General features: G+C 40.9%; 1 protein-coding gene across 4 annotated transcripts in view; it reads right to left on the reverse strand.

The window, feature by feature from the left end:
• Nucleotides 1–3,781: 3,781 nt before the first annotated feature.
• The window catches only part of ksr2 (kinase suppressor of ras 2), a 100,569-nt gene continuing 81,485 nt past the window's right edge, over nucleotides 3,782–22,865 (reverse strand). For 3 of the 4 annotated variants that reach the window (XM_035378653.1, XM_035378652.1, XM_035378649.1), the window contains 4 exons: nucleotides 19,058–19,192; nucleotides 17,741–17,870; nucleotides 16,689–16,822; nucleotides 3,782–4,228 (listed from right to left, as the gene is read on the reverse strand). In XM_035378653.1, the coding sequence (XP_035234544.1) occupies nucleotides 4,213–4,228; nucleotides 16,689–16,822; nucleotides 17,741–17,870; nucleotides 19,058–19,192 (415 nt within the window). In that variant the 3' untranslated portion in view covers nucleotides 3,782–4,212. Of the gene's footprint in view, nucleotides 4,229–10,145; nucleotides 10,225–16,688; nucleotides 16,823–17,740; nucleotides 17,871–19,057; nucleotides 19,193–22,865 lie in introns of those variants that run through there. The other variant, XM_035378651.1, reaches the window with a different exon arrangement.

The raw sequence follows: 22,865 nt of genomic DNA on the forward strand, positions 1-22,865 counted from the left end.
TAAAGCGAGCGCGTGTCACCGAAGAGCTGGATGAGAAGCAGAGGGGAACGCCAGAGCCCTTTCACTGCGAATTAAACACAGCTTGCGTGCGGAGGCAATGATTGAGGCCGGGCGTAATGCACGGAGACAGCGAGGTTTAGCCATCTGCAACGAAATTACACAAGTTTTCCCCGGTCCGATTTGTGTTGCCGTGTTGATATCGGCGCATGTAGCCTACCGTTTCTGGTCATCGGGCCGGGGCTGCTGGAAGGGCCAGCAGACGGATGTCTTTTCGACCCGGGGGTGATCGGAGTCACGGCACGGCTGTAGCAGGTGCGGCGTTTGGCGCAGGCTTCGTGATCGGCTCCAGCACCCCGGACTTTATGCGCCGCGAGCACGGTGCTCTTGTCCAGATAGTCGTCAGGTTCGATACAGCTGAGGAGCCAAAGATGCACACCAAGAACCAGAGCTGTCACATAATGTGTTTGGAAGGCTATTAAACGTGTTGTAAAGACGCTCAATGCATCCATCTTCCTTTCTCACTGTTGTCATAATTATATTATCCCATTATGTCCTGGAGTGGTTTATTTGGACTCTTTCTCGCATTGCAAAGGAAACTGGTATAACACTTCCTAAAAGGAGCTGGCATGCATTGCATTATGCATGTATGTATATATGTATTTATATATTATAAAATATTAATAATACACCATACATACCTTATAATATATAATGGAAATGACTTAACTGTTCATGCCTCAGGTGCCTTATATTTAACATATTATTACACATTAGGCATGTATGTATCCAAATATCCTAAAACATTAATTGAACCACTCAGTCAGCAAGCAATATTTATCTGTAATCACAGTTTCCAATGGAAAAATCAGTGTTCTTTCATATGAAACTGGCTGTTATTGAATAAAAAAGTAAACATAAATTACTCGGGTGATATGCTGTGTCACTCTTGTTGCCTGTTATATGCTCACCAGTGGCTCCAACAGTTTTTAAAATGCATCGTACATCGAGCAGTCGGCTCCGGCCAAATCATCGCGGGAGCTTAACTTAATGTTAAATCTTTGAATATTACCCCTCTTCTATGATAAGGCTCTTCCATCTATTATTCATTTCCCCTCCGGTAGTTTGCTCTGTCCAGTGATGTCACTGCAGACATTAATCTTGAATCTAATTGGTCAGTTGGCAGTGACAGGAAAGAAGACAAGCTTTTTTATTACTGCAGTTATCTACTCACAATGTGCTTCCTGCCCGAATGCTTCCATCAATAAAAGGGTTTTAAACAGACGTGCGCATACATGCGGAGTTAATAGGATTTAACAAATCTGCGCAGCTGCACATTAATATTTACATGCAACATACCGGCATATAAGCCATTAGAAAATGTATTTGGTGAATGAAATTAAAAAAAAATTGTACCAATTGTACCATTAATGCATGAATTCATAATCCTGTTGTTGTCTTATTCATTTGTGTGACTCAAGTTGGAGTATAACTCAAGTTGAACTTGCTCAAATGTATATGTTTCAGAATTCAAAGCATTCGCATCATTCGACATAGTAGCTACTGACATTGCCTCTGGCTCATTCTGAAGTACCTGTGGTGCTTACAGATAGAAAATTACAATTCAGATATTTATTTTCTGTCGTGCAGAATGGCAATAGATGAAATAAAGTCCCAAACATCCAACAGGCCATGTAGCCCACTGAACAACACCTGCTGGTAAACCTGTCCAGTTGGCCCACCATCAGTAAGTTAAAATGAAGGAATGTGCACAGGTACTATCGAGGTCCAGTTTGTATGGCAATCAGAAGAGTCCTGATAAAATACCTGGGACTTTTGCGCGACTATTTCATCTTAGGAGACACTGGTTTATTTGGAAGGCGGGAGGCAAGATGACAGATACAGCCGGCCATTGGAAGTCATTGGCGTTCAGTTTTTAAATAGATAGAATTCAGACCGTCTTAACTGACAAAATTACTTACACAGAATGCTTTATTCGCATTTATTTATTTGTTTATTCATTTATTGGAACATTGCAGTTTATGTTGATGCAACATTAAGACACATCTGCGTGAATGGGTAGGGGTGCTGGAATTAAAGAACGAAGCAGTACTTGTAATAAAAATGTTTTTAAAAATTTTTGTTTGCTCTTTTAGCCTTAGAATAATTAGAACTTTTGTTGCAAATTTCCTAAACCACAGGAGGTATGTAATTCAGCTGATTGCACCCACACCCCTCCCAATATTCCTGCACCTCAGAAGGTCAAAAACTGCTCCAAGACTCAGTTAGATATTGGCTCACTGATACACTATTGTTCTGAATTCCCGTAGAAAGTCACAAAATGTGATGATTCATGAATGGCAAATCTGACTGTGCTCCATTTCAGAAAGAACAAGTTCCTGTTCCCCTTGCAAGACTGGAAAGTAAACTTATCACTGTTCAGACATTACATAACGACTAATTTTCACTTCTACCACAGTTAATACAATTAAAATTAAAACAAAGACTGCAGATGGAACTACCGTGTCAAGTGAAGTTTCAATCAGGTTCAAAGGAAAACAATTTGCACTGATTACTTCTGAGCACTTATTTTTGACCCAAGAAATGTAGTAACTATATCCTATGGCTCATTACGGCTCATATTTCTTTTTCAGCTTTCATAAGACCGAAATAATTGTTTTTGGCATATCTGTTTGTACTGTGGACCACGCAGTGGATACAATATTCTGGAAAGACTGTCAACATAAGCAGTATATATTTCAAAATGTCTTAATATCCCAAAGGTTACTGAACGCAGAACAGCAAATCTAGTTACATGGCATTATTTGCTAAAGGGATTACCTGAGAAACTGTTAACTGTTAACTGTTAATTAACCGAGTGAGTAATGCTTATGTCATTAAATGGGTTTCATTGATTTTTTTTCTATCTTTGAGTTTCCTGTTTTCTTTTTTTGCATGAAAAGCAAGCTTACATGCCAACAGTGTTCCTTTCTTACAAACCTTCAGCACAAACCTAAGCAAAAGAATAACATTAGGTTAACGGGATTACCGTCTGAAGCCGCGCACTCTGATTTTTAAATATGTCGATATCTATGTGTGTGCGTGTGTGTGTGTGCGTGTGTGTGTGTGTATATATACATATATATGATTCACAACTACAGAATTCCATTTACCTAGATATATTTATTGGTTTTCATTATTTTCATGACATATCTTATGGCTCGGATGATTCACCCAAAGTCGATAATGTCGCAGCTGAATCTCTCTCTCATTATCTTTGATTGTTAGATTTTTCTTTTCGTCATTTTTTATATGTAGAGAATGGCGAACCCAAAGGAGTCATTTAAAAAAAATAAATCTAGCACAAAGTAAGAGTCGTCTCAGAGGGAAATATGTGCATAAAAATAGCGACAGTAATAAATAAACAATGGGCTAGCTGTGGAATATGATTTCCTCCTGCATCTGCAGTATTGGTTACAATGGGCAATGCTGTCAGCATGTGTTAATGACTATAGGCTGAATCACACCATTGATTCAGTGTTTTATTTTGAACCCCGCCATGCCAATCAGGAACAGCCACCAGATCCTCTAATGGTAAAACCTAACCTGGCCTTCGATCACATATTCATTTACTCGCATCCACACACACACACACACATACACACACGCATACCCGCACCCACACACACACATGCACACACACATATATGCTCTCTCCGAAACATGCACATGTGAAATGCTCTCTCACGCTCCCAGAATCACTCACATAAATGCACAAGAAGCATTTTAATGCAACAGTTCTCAAATTATTTATTGACTTTTATTATTTTTTCTCCGGACATCTGTACCCCAACAAGGGCTGCACAAAAAAAATTAAATAAAATAAATAAATAAAACACAGAATGAAACAAGGCCTGCAGTTTTTTCAAGAGCTGACATTCAGTAGAACAGCTGAAATTATAAACTTTCTGCAAGAGTAGAAAAACTTTTTTTTTATAAATGTCACTGTACAAATGTACAAGAGTAGATCCATCATCTGTTTGCACAAGAAATGATTTTTGCTTGAAATGAAATTACAAAAAAAAAAATCTTATCACAGTAATAATAATGACAGTGACAGTGACAATGATGATGATGATGATGATGACGGGAAATGGTGGCAAGGGCGATGAAATGATGATCCAGACGCTGGTGATGAAGATGACCGTGGCGATATCATTCCCCGCTCGTTCTGCAACAGTCATGAAAAGTTACACGAACAATATAAAAAATATCCATCAAGCTCTTCATGTAATACAAGCAAAGAGTAGAAAAAAGTAAAATAGTCATTTACAGATGTTGATTTTGCCTTTGACAAAGCTTTCAAGGAAAATATTCATGTAAGAATAATTCTTTTTTCTTTTTTTTTTTAAAGCATACTGACACATAAAAATTAACATGAATCAAGTGACAAGAAATTGAATAAGCCACAGTATTGGAGCCAAGATGGAGCACACACAGAGTGATGCTTTCTATCCACAGTGTTAATTCTTGAAAAAAAGAAAATGAAGGTTTATTTTCTGTTAGGATTTTAGTTTTTTTTTCTTTTTTTTTTTTACATTTCACACATCTTTTGCATTTTAGATGACTCGATTTTGAAACTTTATATCCAGGGAGATATTTTTGTGATTTTTTTTTTTTTTTTTTTTTTTGGAAACGCCGCGATGATAGATGAGAACAATAGATGATGTGTTACACCGAGGAAGAAACGTTTCTTAAATGCATTACTCATGTAAACACGTGTAGTTGTGCAGCACTGCTTGTGTGAATACTGCCTTACCGCCCTGAGGACTGGAGGTTTGGTGTAGGAAGAGTACATACATTCAGCCTTCACCCCGATTGGTTCTCCTGCAAGCGACTCGTCAATTCAAAGCAAACGCTGAGTTCTTCCCCGTCCCGCGTTTGAATTGAACTGACTATCCCTGTTGTCTCCCTGCCCATTGACTGCCTACTGAAGGGGCATCTAACAACGAATATACTGCACAGGAAGCAGGTTGGGTGAGGGAGAATAACCAACTGACGTGCCCTGACAGGTTTAATTTCTCATCGAGGCCTACTTTCATTACAGTATAAAGACCCAACTCATCCTTTAAAAGCAGATCTGATAGTAATGATTTATTCTAAATGACGTGGAGTGTAAACAATGGAAAATTAAAAAAGAAGAAGAAGAAGCCGTTTGCAACCACCAATCAGGGCCATTTCAGGCACGGATATGCACTGACTCTAAGCACACTCCAGGAAGCGTGGACTAGTCCTTCATTGGTATACGATACAGTTGCACATTGCAACACCTTTGTCTTTGTCATGTAAACATCTGCATTGCTTTATGATGGAAGATAGAGCAACACAATACATTTGTGAAAAATAAATAAATGAATAAATAAAACCGTGCACAGCTCTAAATCATCGAAAAGGGTGTGCTTATAACTGTATTACAAAGTTGTAACTCCATTTCTATGAAGGTGTTACAAATGCTTCACAAAGACCTTCCGATGTCATGCTCTTGATTGATTAATTCTGAATGTTTATAATGAGCACTGATACTTTTGCTATCATGTATCTCCAGTTTCACTGCCTCACCCACACATTACATGGCCATCTGTTACCCAAAAGGAACGGCAGCAGTAAAAATGAACTATAGCAAAGCCAGTCCTACAGATTGACCGGTTGGTTTTCGAAACTGTGGTCAATTTCACGCTGAACTGGCAAGGGAAGACAATCAGCCCAATGATATGGCTGATTCAGCAGAGTAGCTGCTCCCAAGAAGGCCAGTTGGCTTATGGTCGAATTCTCTTTCATGTGACTGAAGGCTGTCTGGTAGAAACAACCTGAAATTTTAGCAATAAGAAACACGGCTGAATCAGGTTCTTTTAAAAAAAAAAAATATATATATAGGGTGAATGAAGTTCCAGGTTCAGCAAGTCTTACTAACTCAGCTCTTCTGGGCACCTCTCCGCCCCCCGCCCCCCCCCCCCCCCCCCCCCCCCGCCCCATGAAACAATGAAAGCAAATATGTTCACAAAATTCACAAAAAAATATATACGTACACAAAAAAAAAGGCAGACACTGTGACATAGCCCCAGGGAAGCTCTGACATTTTTATCCATCATTAGACAGAGAGTGACAGTAGCCACATAGCATCATAGCTGAACCTGCTTCACTTAAAACCAACATAATAAAACTTCAAAAACAAAAGTTTCATCATGCTGTTAAACTTAGACAACCAAGCCTTTAATCCAGTTTGTCTGAGTGTGTGTGAGTGTGGGTAATGAATGAAATGGAAATCTTAAAGCTTTTTCTGCATTTTAAAGGTTATCTAAATGGGATAATGCATTAGCAAAGAGCGTTTTTTTAAAATATTTTTGCATCCATCAAAACCAAGGCAATAGGATCACCTTAACACGTGGAATATGAGCCTGTTTCATCACTCAGATAATTCAACATGAACACAAGACAAGAAAAAAAAAAACCATACATGACAAGTAGCTCTCTGTCATGTATGGATTCTCAGGATCCTATTCCTGGTTTCCATGAAAACAGCTTTGCCAGTTCACCGTGCGGAAGACATCTGCTGTGAGTGCTGTCACTTGTGACATCACTGCGTAGTTCAAGAGAACGACAGCGCAAGTGGCTAATCTCTTAGCATGTGCCACTTCCAAGAGGCTTCTCTACACTGACAGCACTTGCAATACCATGGCACATGTGACAGGTTCCAGGACAAAATATGCAAACAACAGGGGCCTGTTATGTTCCTGGATTTAAATGTAAACATGTCCTAAGTTGTGCTTAGGTTTGATTTATAAAATAACTGAGACTTACGTTGGTTCAGCCAATAACAGGCATAATACCTCTAAATACGGTTGCATTTGAGCATTTCTTATAGTCCTCATGGCTAAGATTCATTATCAATTAAATGTTATCATATAAGTGAAAATGTCATTCATTATCAATTAAATGTTATTATGAAGCTTAAAATGTTAATTATTATCAATTAAATGTTATCCTGAAAGTGAAAATGTCATTCATTATCAATTGAATGTTATTCTGAAGCTGAAAATGTTAATCATTATCAATTGAATGTTCTGAAGCTGAAAATGTTGATCATTATCAATCAAATGTTATTCTGAAGCTGAAAATGTTAATTATCAATTAAATGTTATTCTGAAGCACAGCCTGAATCCAAAAGATTGACATGCAGTCCTCAGATGCTCAGTACCTCCACATAACCGTCAGATAATTAACTAGAGTAAACGTTACATAGAGATATGATAACATCCGCATCAAAGTGGGATTTAATAAATTATTTCTTAGTCATGGATTTCTGCATAAGCCACAATTTTAGATACGGTTTGATGGCCCAAGTTTTGAAAAAGCACAGCTAAGCAGCCCACACTCACTCTGGCTACAATCCGTGCCCTGTGCATCTGACGGCAGCAAGGGTGGCGGTTTGAGTACCCTTCATGCATTGTGAAAAGCGAACGCAGAAACATGGGCATCGCTAGCAGCCGTGATGGCTCGGCGCACCGAAGAGCTGATGAAAAGAGTCAATACACGCGTGATACGGACCGCAGTGATGGCAGAGCTGCAGGGAACAGAACTGTGTCAAACACCTCACAGCCTCATTCCTGCAGGTTCCTGACTATTCCGAAAGAAACATTCAGAACGTTTAATATAATCGCGTGTGCTGATTAGTAACAGTGGACATTTTGTTGAACATTCTCAGGGAGTTACTGGAGTGTTTTAAAATGATACCAGGAATCCAAAGCTCTGATGGGAGACTGTCTATATCCCGTTAAGCAAGTTCATTTAAAATATGATGCTTTTGTTAGATATGCTATAAAATGTAATTTGAAGTGTGTACATTCAAATTACTTGTCAAAAAGACTTTAAAGCTGTATTTCAGGTCAGCAGCTGGCCCACATGACACTATTTTGCATGGGAATCAGTCATTTTGGGAGAAACACATGTCAATCAATAATAACTCAGTTACTAAAAGATAAAATATGTATTAAATTCCAAAAAATGTATAACATGCAAATAATTAATTGTTAATAATTTATTTGTATGCCTTGTACTCACTAAGACCCTGAGTATGGGCACATTTCTGAAACAGCATTCAATTAGTGTGTTTGAAATGCACCACATAGACAGGTCTGATTTCTCTATTGCTTGCACGGTTTTGTTTTATGCAAAGCTTTCTGGACTGATGTGAATTAATAGTTAAACACAAGAGGGGTGATTCATCCCACCACTCATCGAACTGCATACAAAATCCTGTTTGCATCAGGAATGCAACAGGAGGGGCTTCAACGGAATATTTAACAGTTACGAACTCAGTTGCGCAGCACGTCTAAATGCCTAAAAGTACAGTTGTATTATACATAAAAGTTTCTGGACAACATGGGTGAAAGGCAATGTGCCAGTGGGTAGCTTTGCGTTTCGATTTCCCTGCGACTGGTGTTGGACAAGGTAACTGCGTGTTTGGCATTTGGTCTGCTGTTGTGGCGCGTTCGCATTCTGCGTTATGGGCATTTAATCAGGCACTCTGCATGCACGGGGTTGAGCCGAAATGGCGGACATACACCCCTTTGCAATTTACTGTCTCTCAACCAAAGCACTTAAAAAATAATAATAATAATGTTCTCCCTACAAACATGTCTGACAAATCCAAAAAATAATAATAAAAATAAATAAAAAGCCACTCACTAAAATTATGTCCTAAACACAAAATACCTCTGTACAAATCAGCCATAAGCCATTGAATATCAATGAGAACACTTCCTTCCCTCCGTAATGTAGTTAACACTTCAATACTCAAATCCTGTCAAAGGAGCTGCCCAGTTTACACCTGCATGATCCATCCACATTTGCAGTCCTGTCATCGGGTAATACTTAGTTTGTCAGTTTGCATTCGTGACTGTTAAAAGTTAAGGAGACGTGAAAACCATGTTCAATCGGTAAAAGACTGCAGGGTAGCACTTAAAAATTTGTAAAGTTTTGGGAACTATTTTTCTCAGCTAATAATAATAATAATAATAATAATAATAATAATAATAATAATAATAAATGCAAATAAAAATCGATGATTGGCTCCTTGCATTGTTGCTTCCATACCCTCAGTGTCATACCGTATGTACTTTGCATTTATTTTGCAAAACCCTTTTCATGTTTGGTACTCACATGAATTTAAATGACCAGGTCGAGCCTGTTCACAAATGAAACCGTGGATGACAAAATGTCAGAGACAGATGACACACGGTATGGATGCTAGCATGGACAGTACAGAGGACAAACGGTCGGGCTCTGATTCGAGCATGGCAATGACAAGTGGCGTTTGTGATTGGGCGGTGAATGAGCGAACGTACTGGGAAAAACAAAGGCGGGTGAAAGAGGAGAAAATGCTTCACGTTTTCGAGCTTCACAAAATGGCTGCACAACCGCAACGCCTATCGGAGTTCACAGTGAGGGCGTGGATGACGTGGACAGATCGGTGAAGAACAGCGCTAATGACCACTTCCTCGCAGACACGCGGAGGGCGGGGGTGGAGGTGGGGGTCAGGGTGGGGGGCGATGGGCATGCGGGGGAAACCAGGGAGGGGGCGGGGAAGAAACCGGCGCTATCGAATATCGATGGCGAACTCGTCGTCTGTTCGGCCGGCGGATGAGAGGCGGAGCCGAGCTGTCAGGAGAGAGCAGGCGCCGTGCGGAACGCTTTGAGGCATCGAGGGCGAGAACGGGGTCGGCTGCAAGGGATTCTGGTCCGAGGCCCCCCCGCTGGCGAGCCACCGTGCTGGGCAGCGAATGGGCTTCGCTCAGGGTGTCTCCTGATACAAGTATGGAGGGGTTGGGAAGGGGTGGGCGGGAGGGGGGCAAGGGGGCAGAATCGGTGGTTGTTTGAGGGTGGGGCTTACGACAGAGAAGTGCTGGGGGGGGAGGCAGTAAAATGTCCAGCGTTAGTTCAACTCTAGTCAAGTACATGTGAGTCATACAGGAACCATGTGCACCCTGTAAGAGTTGATTCAACACTGAACATTTTACTGTGTGGGAGGGAAGGGGAGGAGTCAGTGAGCGGGGCAGAGAGGGCGGGGGATTGGGGGGCGTTCGGTGGGGGGGTCAGTGGGTTTCACGCAAAAAGAAACAAAAAAAAAAATCAAAAAAGGCACAATCCCATCGCGGCTTCTGTTACAGCCTGCAAAGAGGAGGGAAACAAAAACAGAGAATTCGTCAGCAAACGGGCCCCTCTCTCCCTCCCCCCCCCAGCCGTCCCCGCTTTACCGGGCCCCTTCAGCCCAGGGACCGCCCGGGGTGGAGACACGAGGAAGATCACATCACATCAGACGCACAGAACAAAGTCATTCCCAGTCGCAAAGCCTGACCGGAGCGAAACATTAATTAAAGAAGACAAGTTTAATAAATTATTTACCACTTAAAGTGCGTGTGCAGAACGCCCGCCTACCCGAGCTCCACTTGCTGCCTAAATCCCGACTACTGAGCTCTGAGCTCGACGTGTGGGTGAGCAGCGAATCTAGAGGGACTGTGGTGCATCTCATACACTCCTCTGATTGGCTGGTAGGACTCCGTGGAGCAGCGGGTCAGGGTTGTCAGGGTCAGATTTATTCTGTGGGGCAAGTTTAGTTTTTCGAGGATATTAAAATGTATCTAGCCAGGATTTTTTATTTTATTTTTTGCTCATTAAGGCTGGAGGACACTCTGGGAATCTAAACCCAGTAGTACAACAGCATTGGGACTAGATGCCATTCAAATTGAAACACCTGTTTCCATACAACTGAAAAAAATATAGTTGAAAGATGGAAACTATGAGGAAAATTACAAGGAAGTTTTGCAATCGTGACATGAACACTTCAAAATCCCTGGTTTGCACCACTGGGAGAAGCCAGCTGGTTATTGTGAATAATGAATGTCTCTTTCTTTAATATGACCTGGACCTTAGCTAGCCAGAAGGGTGTAATAGAGAATTCCACGCACAGTCCATACCAGCGCTACGCTCTGAACCTCTAGGGTTTGGTGTAATTTAAAGGAACTGCTGATTTGTTTTCTCTATGTCTCTCTCTCTTTCTCTCTCTCTTTCTTTCTCTCTCGCTCTCCCTCTCTCGGATAATTTAATATTTCTTGGATAATGAGTCCCATCTCCTATGAAAAATGTGGGTGTCTGTGGTTGAATGGGGAGAAACCCACACAGTTTTGTAAATTCTAAGCTGACTTTTCAGGCCAATTATATGTGCCGTTAAATTATCCAAAATCCTCCCACGACAAGGCTTTTTATTTCCTTAGAAAAGACATAATGCTGCCCGAGAATAACGGATAGCACATGCTCATTTGATTGGACGGAGAGACACTGTGTTTTTTTGTTGCTGGTGTTTACATACCTCCATTTCAGACTGACATTATAATGATGTGACTGAACGACAAGGAGAGGAGAAATTAGGTTCTGTTTACCTGGAGATTTTGTTTCTCTCAGCACAGCTCAATCAGTATGAGAATTTCGGAATGAAGTAAATGAAAATGGGAAGGGGGGGTGGGGGGGGGGGGGGGGGGGTGGAAGATTCATGGAAGGATCAAAAGGTTTCAACAAAAGATAATCAGAAAAAAATCAGTGAAACATCAGGCAGAAAAACAGAACAAAACCAATAAGATCCGTGCCACCATTTTAGACGCTGTTGGAACATTACTGCCCCATGCCTATCAATTATTCCCGAGTTATTACCGACTAAATCTTCATTACACAAGCAAATTATGTTGTGTGGAGTTACAAGGATTACAGTTGGGTTTTGGGGTCATTAAGACGTTTTTTTTTTTTTTTAATGTTATTCATATCAAGCACACAGCTCACGTGGCCTACTGTGTAATTAAGTCCTTTCAAGTTTCAATTACAGTGCAATCACACAGGTGTAAGGGGTATTAATTGCAATGAAGGTTAATCTCGTGTCACTTTATGTATCTTGGGAATTGTAGTTCTTACTGTTATCTTTTTGTCAGTTGCCATATTAGTTGTCACAATAGGAAGTCTAGCATTTTTCCTTTTGTTATTTTCTCAAGCTAAGCTGTTATGTCTTGACACCAATGCTTGCATAAATTCAGCAAACCACAAATGGTAAAGAAATTCACAAATAAAACACCCCCGGCCCAGCGTCATTAATTGAAAAGCCGAATGTTTTTGCAGAATTGGTCAAACTGATCTGTTGCGGTATGCCGAACGATGATCAACTTACTTCGTGTCCGCGGGCATCTTTAAAATTGCGGAGATATACTAGGAAATAATTTGCCTCTGTTCTGCCAACAAAAGAAATGTCAACTGTTAACTGGAATTCAATCTGGAAAAAACAATGAGACTCAGTTTTATCGATAACACAGATCAGGTATGCTGCCATTCTCTTTATCGCGAGCATGCGTATCCTACAAGTGTCAGCATTCGTGTTTATCTTCCATCGCCTACACAGTTACATTATCTCTGATTTTGTCTCTTGGTCAGAGCATTATTATGACGCCGAGAGTCCATTAAGTACCGAGACCTCTCTCTAAGTGAGGCCACACTTGAGATTCCGCGAAACAGCGGTTTAATTTTCCGCAAGTCATAACGCCGTAATTTCAGACGCAGCGCCTGAGGCGACCATTACACCGCAAATTCCGGGTTTTGAAATGCGTGACCTCCTGACCGCAAATAAAGCGCCGCTTTGTCCAGGTAACATGTGCCTCACTTTTGCAAAAACTAATTAGAGATTCCGGATACGCGGCTCCCTTGTCTTTTTTTTTTTTTCATTTATTATAATTTTTAATTCTCTGGGGCCAAAGGCGGGGGAGTGTTTGAGCCCCTCTCTTTCCAACGCAAGGGCGAAATGTCCCTCCGCACCGAGTCTCCCCTCTGTTTCAAAGGCTTCGCAAATAAATAAATAAATAAATAAATAAATACCGAAAAAGAAGCTATATAAAAAAGGAAACAAGAGCCTCTCGTGTCTTTGCTTTTTCGAACAATTATGCGGCATCAGAGCTTTCTTCTCGACTTCTTTTGTAGCGGATTGTGGCCAATTATCCCCTCGTGGGAATCCGGGAAACGCAACGCATAAGACGGCACCAATTAGTAAAATCAGCCCTGCACTGAGATAAGCCCAGACCTCCGACACAACTGCTCTTTCAGGGTTTCTGTATACTGGAGAAACCCCAGGCTTAAATAAACCTCTTACATCATTTCGCTCCGTATACTTGACAACGGATTTTGGCACACCTAAGTTATGAGTTTCTGCAGAGGACCAGAAACGCTCAACCGAACTTGTCGCTAGCATGACTCTGAATGACAGGCAATGAGAGGGTGTCAGCCCTGGAGTATAAATAACCGACCTTTCAGAATCCACACATTGACAGCAACGGTCAACAGTCTGGGAGTGAGTCATTGGTTATGGTCACTGTCCTCTCCATCACTGACAATTGCATCATAACACCATGGTTACGCCCCCCTATACTTCCACCAGAAATATTCACGAATATAAAAAGCGTCAATTCTAAAAATAAAAATTAAAAAAATTAAAATTTTAAAGGAGCAAGACTAACATTTTATTTAACCATTATATAGTAACCGTTTAATAATAAATAAATACATTTTGGTGGTATAAATAATGATCAGTGTCATACACTTACCTCTCGTTTTTATCTGATACCTAGAACATTATAATGCAAGGTGGTGTTCTAACAGACAGAGTGTGAATGGAGTTAATGTAAGCCCCCCTGAATAATTTCTTGAATTGCTGCATCAATCTCTTCAACTCTTATTTATCACAGAGCAAGCTTTTTAATTTTTAACTGAGCTACGAAGTGTTCGGCATACAAAACATATTTAGGGATATTTCAAGACTGCATCTAAGTGCAACAGGCTTTGCCTTTAGCTTTGAGCTAATGTGATCAAGCTTGGGCTTACATAGCATAGCAATAGCATACAGAGCATCCATACTCAAGTTTTGTATTGGAATTTCAGTTGATAGATAAATTGTCTTGTGTGTGCAACTCCAGCTGAATGACAGAGGTAGATATATACTTTTCATGTTATCCTGGCGACAACTGAATTGGCCCAGACTTTATAAAATTTTATAAAATTTATAGTACATGGTTTAAGTAGGTTGCTAAAGGATATTTGTAATTTAACTCTCAAAACTGAAAATATAAAACATGGAAAGGAGAAGGGGAGGATACTGAACAACTGAAAAAATAAACAAAAAAGTCCAAAATGAACCCATTTTTATTGTCATTAATGATGAGTGCAAATCAAAACTTTGTGATAAATTCATTAAGTCACTTAGCCATGAACCATAAGGCAGCAAAAATACAAGCTTTTTCAACTACACTCTACAATACAAGACCCAGAATACAAATAAATAAATAGATAAATAAATAAACAACAACAATGCAGATGAAATATAGGGAAACTGGCAATTTTTTTGGAAAAGGAAAACGAAAAGGAAAAAATTATGTGTGGACAAAAGTACGACAAAAAACCACAACACAGTTGAAACATCCAAAAAATGAAGAAAGAGTGCTGCACACCAAAAACTGATATGAGTTCACACAGAATATGGAATACAGAACAAAGTCTACTAAATATTTAATAAAGTCCGCTATCTGTTAAATACACTTGGCACTAAAAACGGTGCAGGCTAAAAGCTGACCCGGCTTTTGTTAAATAAATATCCTTCCAGCTCCAGATTCAAAACAATACATGTTGCTTCATAGTATGATACTGTACAAATATAACATTACAATCATTCTCTTAACACAACTATGATTTTTTACAAAGCTCGCGGTAGCACGGCAACCAAATTTTTTGACGGTGCTACAGCAAGAACATGTATTAGGTTTGTTTTTGTTTTTTTTTTCCAGAAAATACTCCAGTGCACTTACAAGAAACTTGTGTGTTTTAAAAATCACAAACTAAATAAAGAACTTCCCTCTTTTGGAAAAACAACGCTGACCTGTACCTTCCTAAAGCATTTCATGCACTTGAAGTTGTAAACAGTGGAGTACACTTACAAATATAGATGGTCCACATTCAATTCGTACAAATCTGAATTCCAGTAATAGATTGATTCCAAAATAGATAGATGTTCTTCAAAACAGCAGCAAAATATTTGTACTGAATGCGGTAATGATACTGGCATATATGATAAATATATATGATAAATATACAGGGTAAATGACTTTGTGCTGTACATCAATGGATTGTCTATCTTGATTAGGCGTGGCACTGGATTTACGACCTACCATAGGATTTATTTTACAGTTGGCTGAGACGACTTATGAAACCATTTTATGAACCAAGTCAGAGGTTCAAATAATCGGGTAATGTGTGTGCTCATAGAGTCCTCCTTAACTTAAAAATGACCAGATGCAGTAGCCTAAGTATTTACTGTACATACGCATCTTTTAACTTCACGGTTCAAGCATGCGACAGTCACAGAGACTTTACCGTTTCAGAATCAGGGATATATATTAACACCAGATTAAGTGCAAGGCTCGCAATTGGCACGATTGTTTTTTTTGTCACCGTCGTAGTCGTGTCTCTCTCTTGAAACGCGACTGTAAATATCATCTCTCACATTTACGCACACGAACGTAACACTGCGTTGTTTAAAAAAAGTGAACCTCGAACCCGTCGATGAAAAAATCCTAATAAAACAAGGCGCCTTTACAGGCATGCTATTTTTTCCCCCCACAGGCTCAATATCAGCTACTCATCGAAGGGATCCATGAGTTTGTCACAGTTAGCACGTTGTTTACATTTCAAGTGTCAAATTCACATCACAAGTGACCTCTGGCAACGGACTGCGATTGGCACAGTGGTCAGTACGCTATCGTCTTTTGTTCCAATTTCGCCCCGAACGGAAAACATTCGCTTTTGTAGATAGGAGGAAGTCAGAAGCGCCTGCTGACATCACCACTCACAGGCAGGGAGATGCCCCTCGTCACATTCAGCAGTGAGACAGACACTGTGAGAGTCCCCAGGAATTAAAGCTTTGTGACTGAGCGTACCACACACACAGACAACCACACGTGACAGTGCATGAATCAAACAGTGAAGGAGACGGATGACAAGGACAGAAGAAATGGAAAAAAAAATAATACGAAAGCAAAAAATACATTTCACACCTCGTAAAAATAATTACACTCAATCTAAAACCACATTTTCTTACAAAAAGAAAAAAAAAACACACACTTGGATTTGCATTTCGTTCATAAAAATGCAGTTCAGTTTGAAGTGATTCATGACACAAAATAAAAAGTCATTCTTAAAATAAATAACATTAATAAATAAACTGATAACCGAAAAGTCAACAAAAACAAAAAAAGAAAACAAAAAATACTGTAATTAAATATTTAAATAAAATCCATGTTCAACATGTAACAAAAAACATGAGCTCAAAGGCTGCTGAGTAGTCTAGTTAACTGATATCACTGATTATCTAAACATGTTTTTTTACTCACGTGTGCATACACAATCCATAGGGGAACACAGTCTAGGCAGTTGTACTTATCGGCTGGAATTATATATTTTTTTTTTGCGGTTGTTTTTTTTTCTTTTTTTTTTTTAAATTCAGTGCACTCAAAGGGGCGGGGATATTTTTTTTTTTGTTCCTAATTTATTTGACATACTCAGCTGACTTCCAGAAATGCCCTGGGTGGGAGAGGCGGCGGTTCCGTTTTGGCAATTTTTCCAGCAGCTCCACCAGCTTGGAGAAGCTGGGCCTCTCCTCCTGCTCGAAGGCCCAGCAGAAAAGCAAGATGTCCTGGAGAAAAGGACCGCAGGAGAACACTGCATGAGACAGCCAGCGTGGGCAACACAGGCAGCAGCAACAGCGCACAAAGCAATGTTCCTGTAAAATCTTTTTTTTTTTTTTTTTTTTTTCTTCAAACATTTTCTCCAGTATTCAAACTGAATTTCTTTACCACCAGTTGCACATTTCAGCTAGTGACACAGGCCGTTTTAAAAAATTATTTAAACATCTTTCCACCACCCAAACGGGCTAATGTAGGGCTCTCAAACTCAAATTCTGGAGAAATTCTGTGTCTTGGTGGTTTTTGACGTGTTTAAGCACTTCTTTGCTGAGCTTAAAACACCGTATTGGCCAAAGGGACCACACACACGCCTTCTTTCCGAGGATTACACAGGCCGCTGATCGAAAGGAAACCTAGAGACACCGCAGGGTTTGAGAACCCTGCAAATGCACACTGGATCCAGGTCTAGAAACAAACTGTAAAACTGTATCATTGTTATCCTATCGCACAAAGGTCCTGAGCGTGCTGCCCATTACCTGTGTTTAAAGCATAAGCCCAGAGTAATTTTACATCCTGTGAAAAGACCAGAACCTTACAATGCATCTGCCTGACTCTCCTCACATTGTCTGACATTGTCCTACCCCATTTAGTAGCGCTCAAACAGGAAGCTATTCATTGAAATTGTGTGCTACAATAATTAAATACAGCTCAGGAAGACACGTTTTCACATTCAGAAAATGCAACCTATTATCTCGAAAAACAGGGCCAGTGTAGTTTTCACCACGTTTACTTCAAAACGGAGCAGATTGTACATTTCATAGGATGCGTTGATCATAAGAAAAATAACAAATGTTGCCGACCTTATCCTTTAACACCGCTGAACACTGGAAGCATAATGACCAAAGCGTGATCATTGTAGAGCTACTCACTGATATCTCCTTCCCCATGCCGATCTGGGTCAGATTTGGCTTCATCCCACTACCAACTTGCCATATAATTGCCTCTGCTGGTTGGTTCTTGAAAGGCCACTCGCGTGCATGCAACTCATACCATATAGTGCTGCAAAAATTAAAAGGGGTTTAAAAAAATGTTATTACTCTTTCAATCATGTTACAAATGACAAAACATGACAGCATAACAAACCAGCTGTCGTGTGGTTTTTAACTCCTTGAAGAGTAAGTTTTTTGGAACGTTTTTTTTTCTTCAGAATTTTAAGCCAGAGTTCTAGAACCCCACTTCTGTCAATTACCGTGGTCGTTACATCAGCATTAGAATGCTCAGTTAAGAGCATTCTAATCACACACACACACACTCTAATCACACACACACACACAAATCACACACTAATTTGTGATCTTACACCTTGAAGGGTTAATATATAAAAATATTTCCAGTCACGTTTTTTAAAAATAATTCCCCTGCATGTACCCATTTCTGGGGTAAAGACAAGAGTGTGGGCGAAGCGAATGTTGTGGACATAGCACAGCGGCTAGCAGACCAGCTGAGCTGCGTACGTGCTCCAAACTTCAGCCGCTCAAACTGACACTGTGACTCCTCAGAGACCCTCCATATGCAGGGACATCTGAGGATGCAGTTGTGTTAGGAGTCAACAGACCAGCGGCCGCCCACTCGCTGTCAGCGCTTCCTGTCAGGAGGCTAGCGGACAATGGCGCACAGATACGCTGACGTGAGCCTGGGACGGGGGGAACCGTCCGCTAGGCTAGCACTGATCTGTGAAGGGTCAGGGAGGGAGGGAGGGAGGGAGGGAGGGAGGGAGGGAGAGCGAGGGGGAGAGAAGGGGGTGAGGAGAGAGAGAGAAGGGCAGAGAAAGGGAGAGAGGGAGGGAGGGAGGGAAGGAGGAGAGAGAGAGAGAAAGGGAGAGGGAGGAAGGGAGAGAGTGGGAGGGAGGAAAGGAATGAGAGGAAGAGAGTGGGAGGGATGGAAGGAAAGAGAGGAAGAGAGAGAGGGAGAGAAAGAGAATGGGGGGAGAGAGAGGAACAGAGGGAGGGGAGGAGGGAGAGCAAGAGGAAAAGAGGGAGAGAAGGAAGGAGAGAGAGCGGGGGACAGGGAGGGAAGGATGGAGAGAGGGAGATATAGATAAAGAGGGAGACGGGGAGGGAAAGATGGAGAGAGGGGCAGAGAGATGGAAGAAGGGAGGGGGAGAGGGAGGGAGAGATAGAGAGGGGGACAGGGAGGGAAGGATGGAGAGAGTTAGAGAGGGATTTTTAAAAAAGCCAGACACCCACCCGAAAGCGAAGACGTCGGACTGCTTGGAGAAGGGGAGCTTGTCCTCCTCAGTCTCGGGGGAGAGCTGACGGATGATCTCGGGGGCCAGGTGGCACAGCCAGCCGCTGGGGATCCGCAGCTTGTCCTCCCTCCTGCTGAATTGGGGAAGAGCGACACGCTGCTCAAACTCTGACAGAAAGAGAGTTCCCCTCAACTACACCAACCGTCGGCTGGACTCACTCCAGGATGGATTCAGTCTGTCCCAAACTCTGACAGAAAGAGAGTTCCCCTCAACTACACCAACCGTCGGCTGGATTCACTCCAGGATGGATTCAGTCTGTCCCAAACTCCTTCAGCATTTCCTTCTCTTGTGCTTTTCAGTGCAAACACAATTCATTTTCTCAGCTCACTTTGGTTATTGTTCAACTTGTTGCACCAAACTATGACCACGAAGAACAAAAAAAAAAAGGCAATCAAAGAAAATGACCCTGTCCAATAAAATCCAGGGGTTAAAGGATGAAAGAACTGCTCTGGATGCAGCAAATAAGACATCCAGGGTAAACATCTTAATTTCTTGCAAGATTCGTTTTCTAAACTTCCAGTTGGAGGGATCAATAAAATACAATAATTTCCCTTTGATACCACTTCAAAAACTTCACATCAGTCATTCAAGTACAAGGGCTGCACACCAGCTGAGATTTTTTCTCCCGAGTCCAGGAACAGGTCTGCATCTCTGCCTTTACCACTGAACTGTGCTTTTGTGTTTATACCGGTTTTGCCGTTTTTTTTTTTCGGCCACAAGGGACCGCAGCCCTCCGAAGGGAATCGTCCCGTCAGAAATTCAGATTCCGGATGACACGCAGCTATTCATACTGATCAGAAGCTGGTCTCCCAAAACCTACTGCCGCACTGACATTTTGTTTTGTTTTTTTTACCACCCAAGAGCTTTTACATCTGCACACCAGGGTCGACATCCTGACTGCAGTCCAGGCTAGCAAAACACGAGTCCGGTCTAGGTTCGGTACACGTGCCGTGGCACTGCGATCATGGGGCGGCAGTGTAGTGTAATGGGTAAGGAGCTGGTCTTATAACCTAAAGGTCATGGGTTCGATTCCCAGGTAGGACACTCCCGTTGTATCCTTGAGAAAGGTACTGAACCTGCATTGCTTCGTTATATATCCAGCTGTATAAATGGATGCAATGCACATGTAAAAATGCTCTGGATAAGTGTCTGCTAAATACCTGTAATGTTAACCCAACTGGAGAGAGTCATGCATCAACACCGATACAAACAGCTCTGTTCATATTTTTTTTTTCCAACCTCCAACTGATTAATATTCACAGCAATTCAGGACCATGCAAGCTCCACACATTCTATCCAGAGAGTACAGTCAATGACGTTCCCCCGTCTAAATCAGAGCGCTCTGCCTGCGTGAAGCAAATGGCATTCAATAAAGAAGTTGCTTTGTAATGCATTATTTGTCAGCATTTACATCAAAAAATTACATCTAGGTCTGGAGATGTACAGCATCTGTGGGCAGAGGAGAGTTATGTTCTTGGTCCGATGATTATTACAGCTGTGGGTAGGTATTAGATATAGGGTGACTCACGGCAATTACATTTGTGGGCAGGCTGGTATTACAACTGTGAGTAGATGCGCAGAATAATGTTCAGCGCTAGATCAATTCTGAGAGAGTAAATTTTACCCTTACAATTCTATCCATGGCCTACAACCAACTTTGCAGTGCAGTCAATACTGTTGGCTGCTTTCGAATAAATGTGTTTTTTTTTCTAAGAGCAAAACTTATCCACTTCAGCAACTCAGGCATATTGCAGAATTAATTATTTATTTCCAGTCCAAGAATTTCTAAATTTCCCTTTCCAAATTTCATTGACTTTTCCAAATAAATGCAATGAACTGGCACATTGCCAATATACTCACGGACCATAGCTTGCGGCAAACTCATTTTGAAATAACAAATAAATTGCCACCAAGCAAGAAATGATTAATCCTCCCCATATTCTTATAATTCTGTGAAGTTTTTTCCTCTGTGTTTTCTGGACCAATCAAAGGGCTTGCACAGGCACAACAGCATGAATAACATAATAATTTTTCAGTTTGTTTCAAAAGTGCTCACATTTTTAAAAAATAGGCAATATTCCTGACAGCCCACCGCTTCTTTATGAATCATTGATTAATTAGCCATGGTAATATTCAAATAAATACACAAAGGAAAAATGTCAGCGTGCACATCCATCCCAAATAAAAAGGAAAAAAATATATCCGCATACCAAAATGAAAAGCTCCCAAGAATTTATTGAATAAATGCAATGTTTCTTGGGATAAATTCTTGGGAGCTCGGTGTGTTGATATGTTTTCCTTTTTGGAATATCCGAATAAACTCGTGGCAGAATTTTTAAGGGAAATTTCAAGCAAGAATATTTCCATTTATTATTGTCTCTTTAATGTATTTATTGTATTTCATTATTGGTTTGACAGTACCACCTTTAATATATTTCTGATGTCCGTAAAAGATGGTATGGTATAATAATGATTAATCTAACAATGTTAAATTAGACCAGTTGTTCTATGGTTTTCATCTTCCTCTTTGCTTTTCTCTGATTGCATTGTCAAGGAAGAAGATGCAAATTAAATGACAATGAGTTCAATTCAATAAAATCAAGTCAAGCATTTCAAATAAACTAAAAGCAATGAGCCAAATCCTCCCACAACAGCACACACGACCGGCTTTTGAGTGCAAAACATCATAAAAGCCAGCGAGCGCAGTTTTGCACCTTTACAAATCCTTCACGGTTTACTGGCTCCACACAATATGCAACCGGCTGACAAGACACAGATGTATAAATATATAGATGAATTAATATTAAACATTGACAGAGTGAATACAGGAACAAACTGCACCTCCCACAGATAGCAGACCCCGAGCCCAACAGTGAAGGTAAATACTGAAGTGTCATGGCAGGGTTATAAGTGCTCATTGAAAGGGACTGTGATCGGCGTAGCTGATTGGCCAGTGCGCGGTCACCCCTTTAACCTGTTACAGATCGGTCACCAGGCACCTCGTCACTTACCTGTGCCAGGGCCATTAAAATGACTTAATATTAAGTTATATGGACATAACTCCCAATCTGCTAAAAAAAATAATTTAATTAATAAATTATGTACTGTAATGTATTCATTCCATCTCCGTATGTTCATAAACCTCTCCAGAACTTTGGGATATTGAGTCCCTGCATTTGCACTGGGAATCGCATGAAATCTGGGACCAGACCTTTCTGAATGGTCTGAATGGTAGCAGCGAAGCGAGCACAACTGGTTTGGCTGCACTTGAAAGATCGGGCGAAAAGCAAGTGGCTGCTTGAGGTGGTGTTTGTGGGCCAGTAGAGGGCAGTGTTCCTGACACACGGCTGTTAGTAAGGAGCCTTATTGCAAAACAGCACGAAATTCCCTGGGGAAAAAAAAACCCCCCCAACCTGACTGACTACCTGGCCACCTGAGCATGTCCTGGTTTAAATTAGGTTCACAATGTCCCTCTCCAACCCCGGCTGATGTGTGATGAGTACATCATCCCAGGGGTTGAGTTACTGGTGAAGATCATGAACAGTGCTCTGTGAACAGCAACCATGACCTCACAAGTCCCGTGAGATCATGAGGTCAAAAGTGCTCTAAAATCACCATCCATTATGAGTCCATGATTGCACTCCCAGTGCACCAAATCATTGGGCTGCCTGATCCCCACACATTGTTACAACAACAACAACAACAACAACAATAATGATAATGATGATAATAATAATAATAATTAT

Source organism: Anguilla anguilla, chromosome 10, assembly GCF_013347855.1.
Source record: "Anguilla anguilla isolate fAngAng1 chromosome 10, fAngAng1.pri, whole genome shotgun sequence".
Lineage (NCBI taxonomy): Eukaryota > Metazoa > Chordata > Actinopteri > Anguilliformes > Anguillidae > Anguilla > Anguilla anguilla.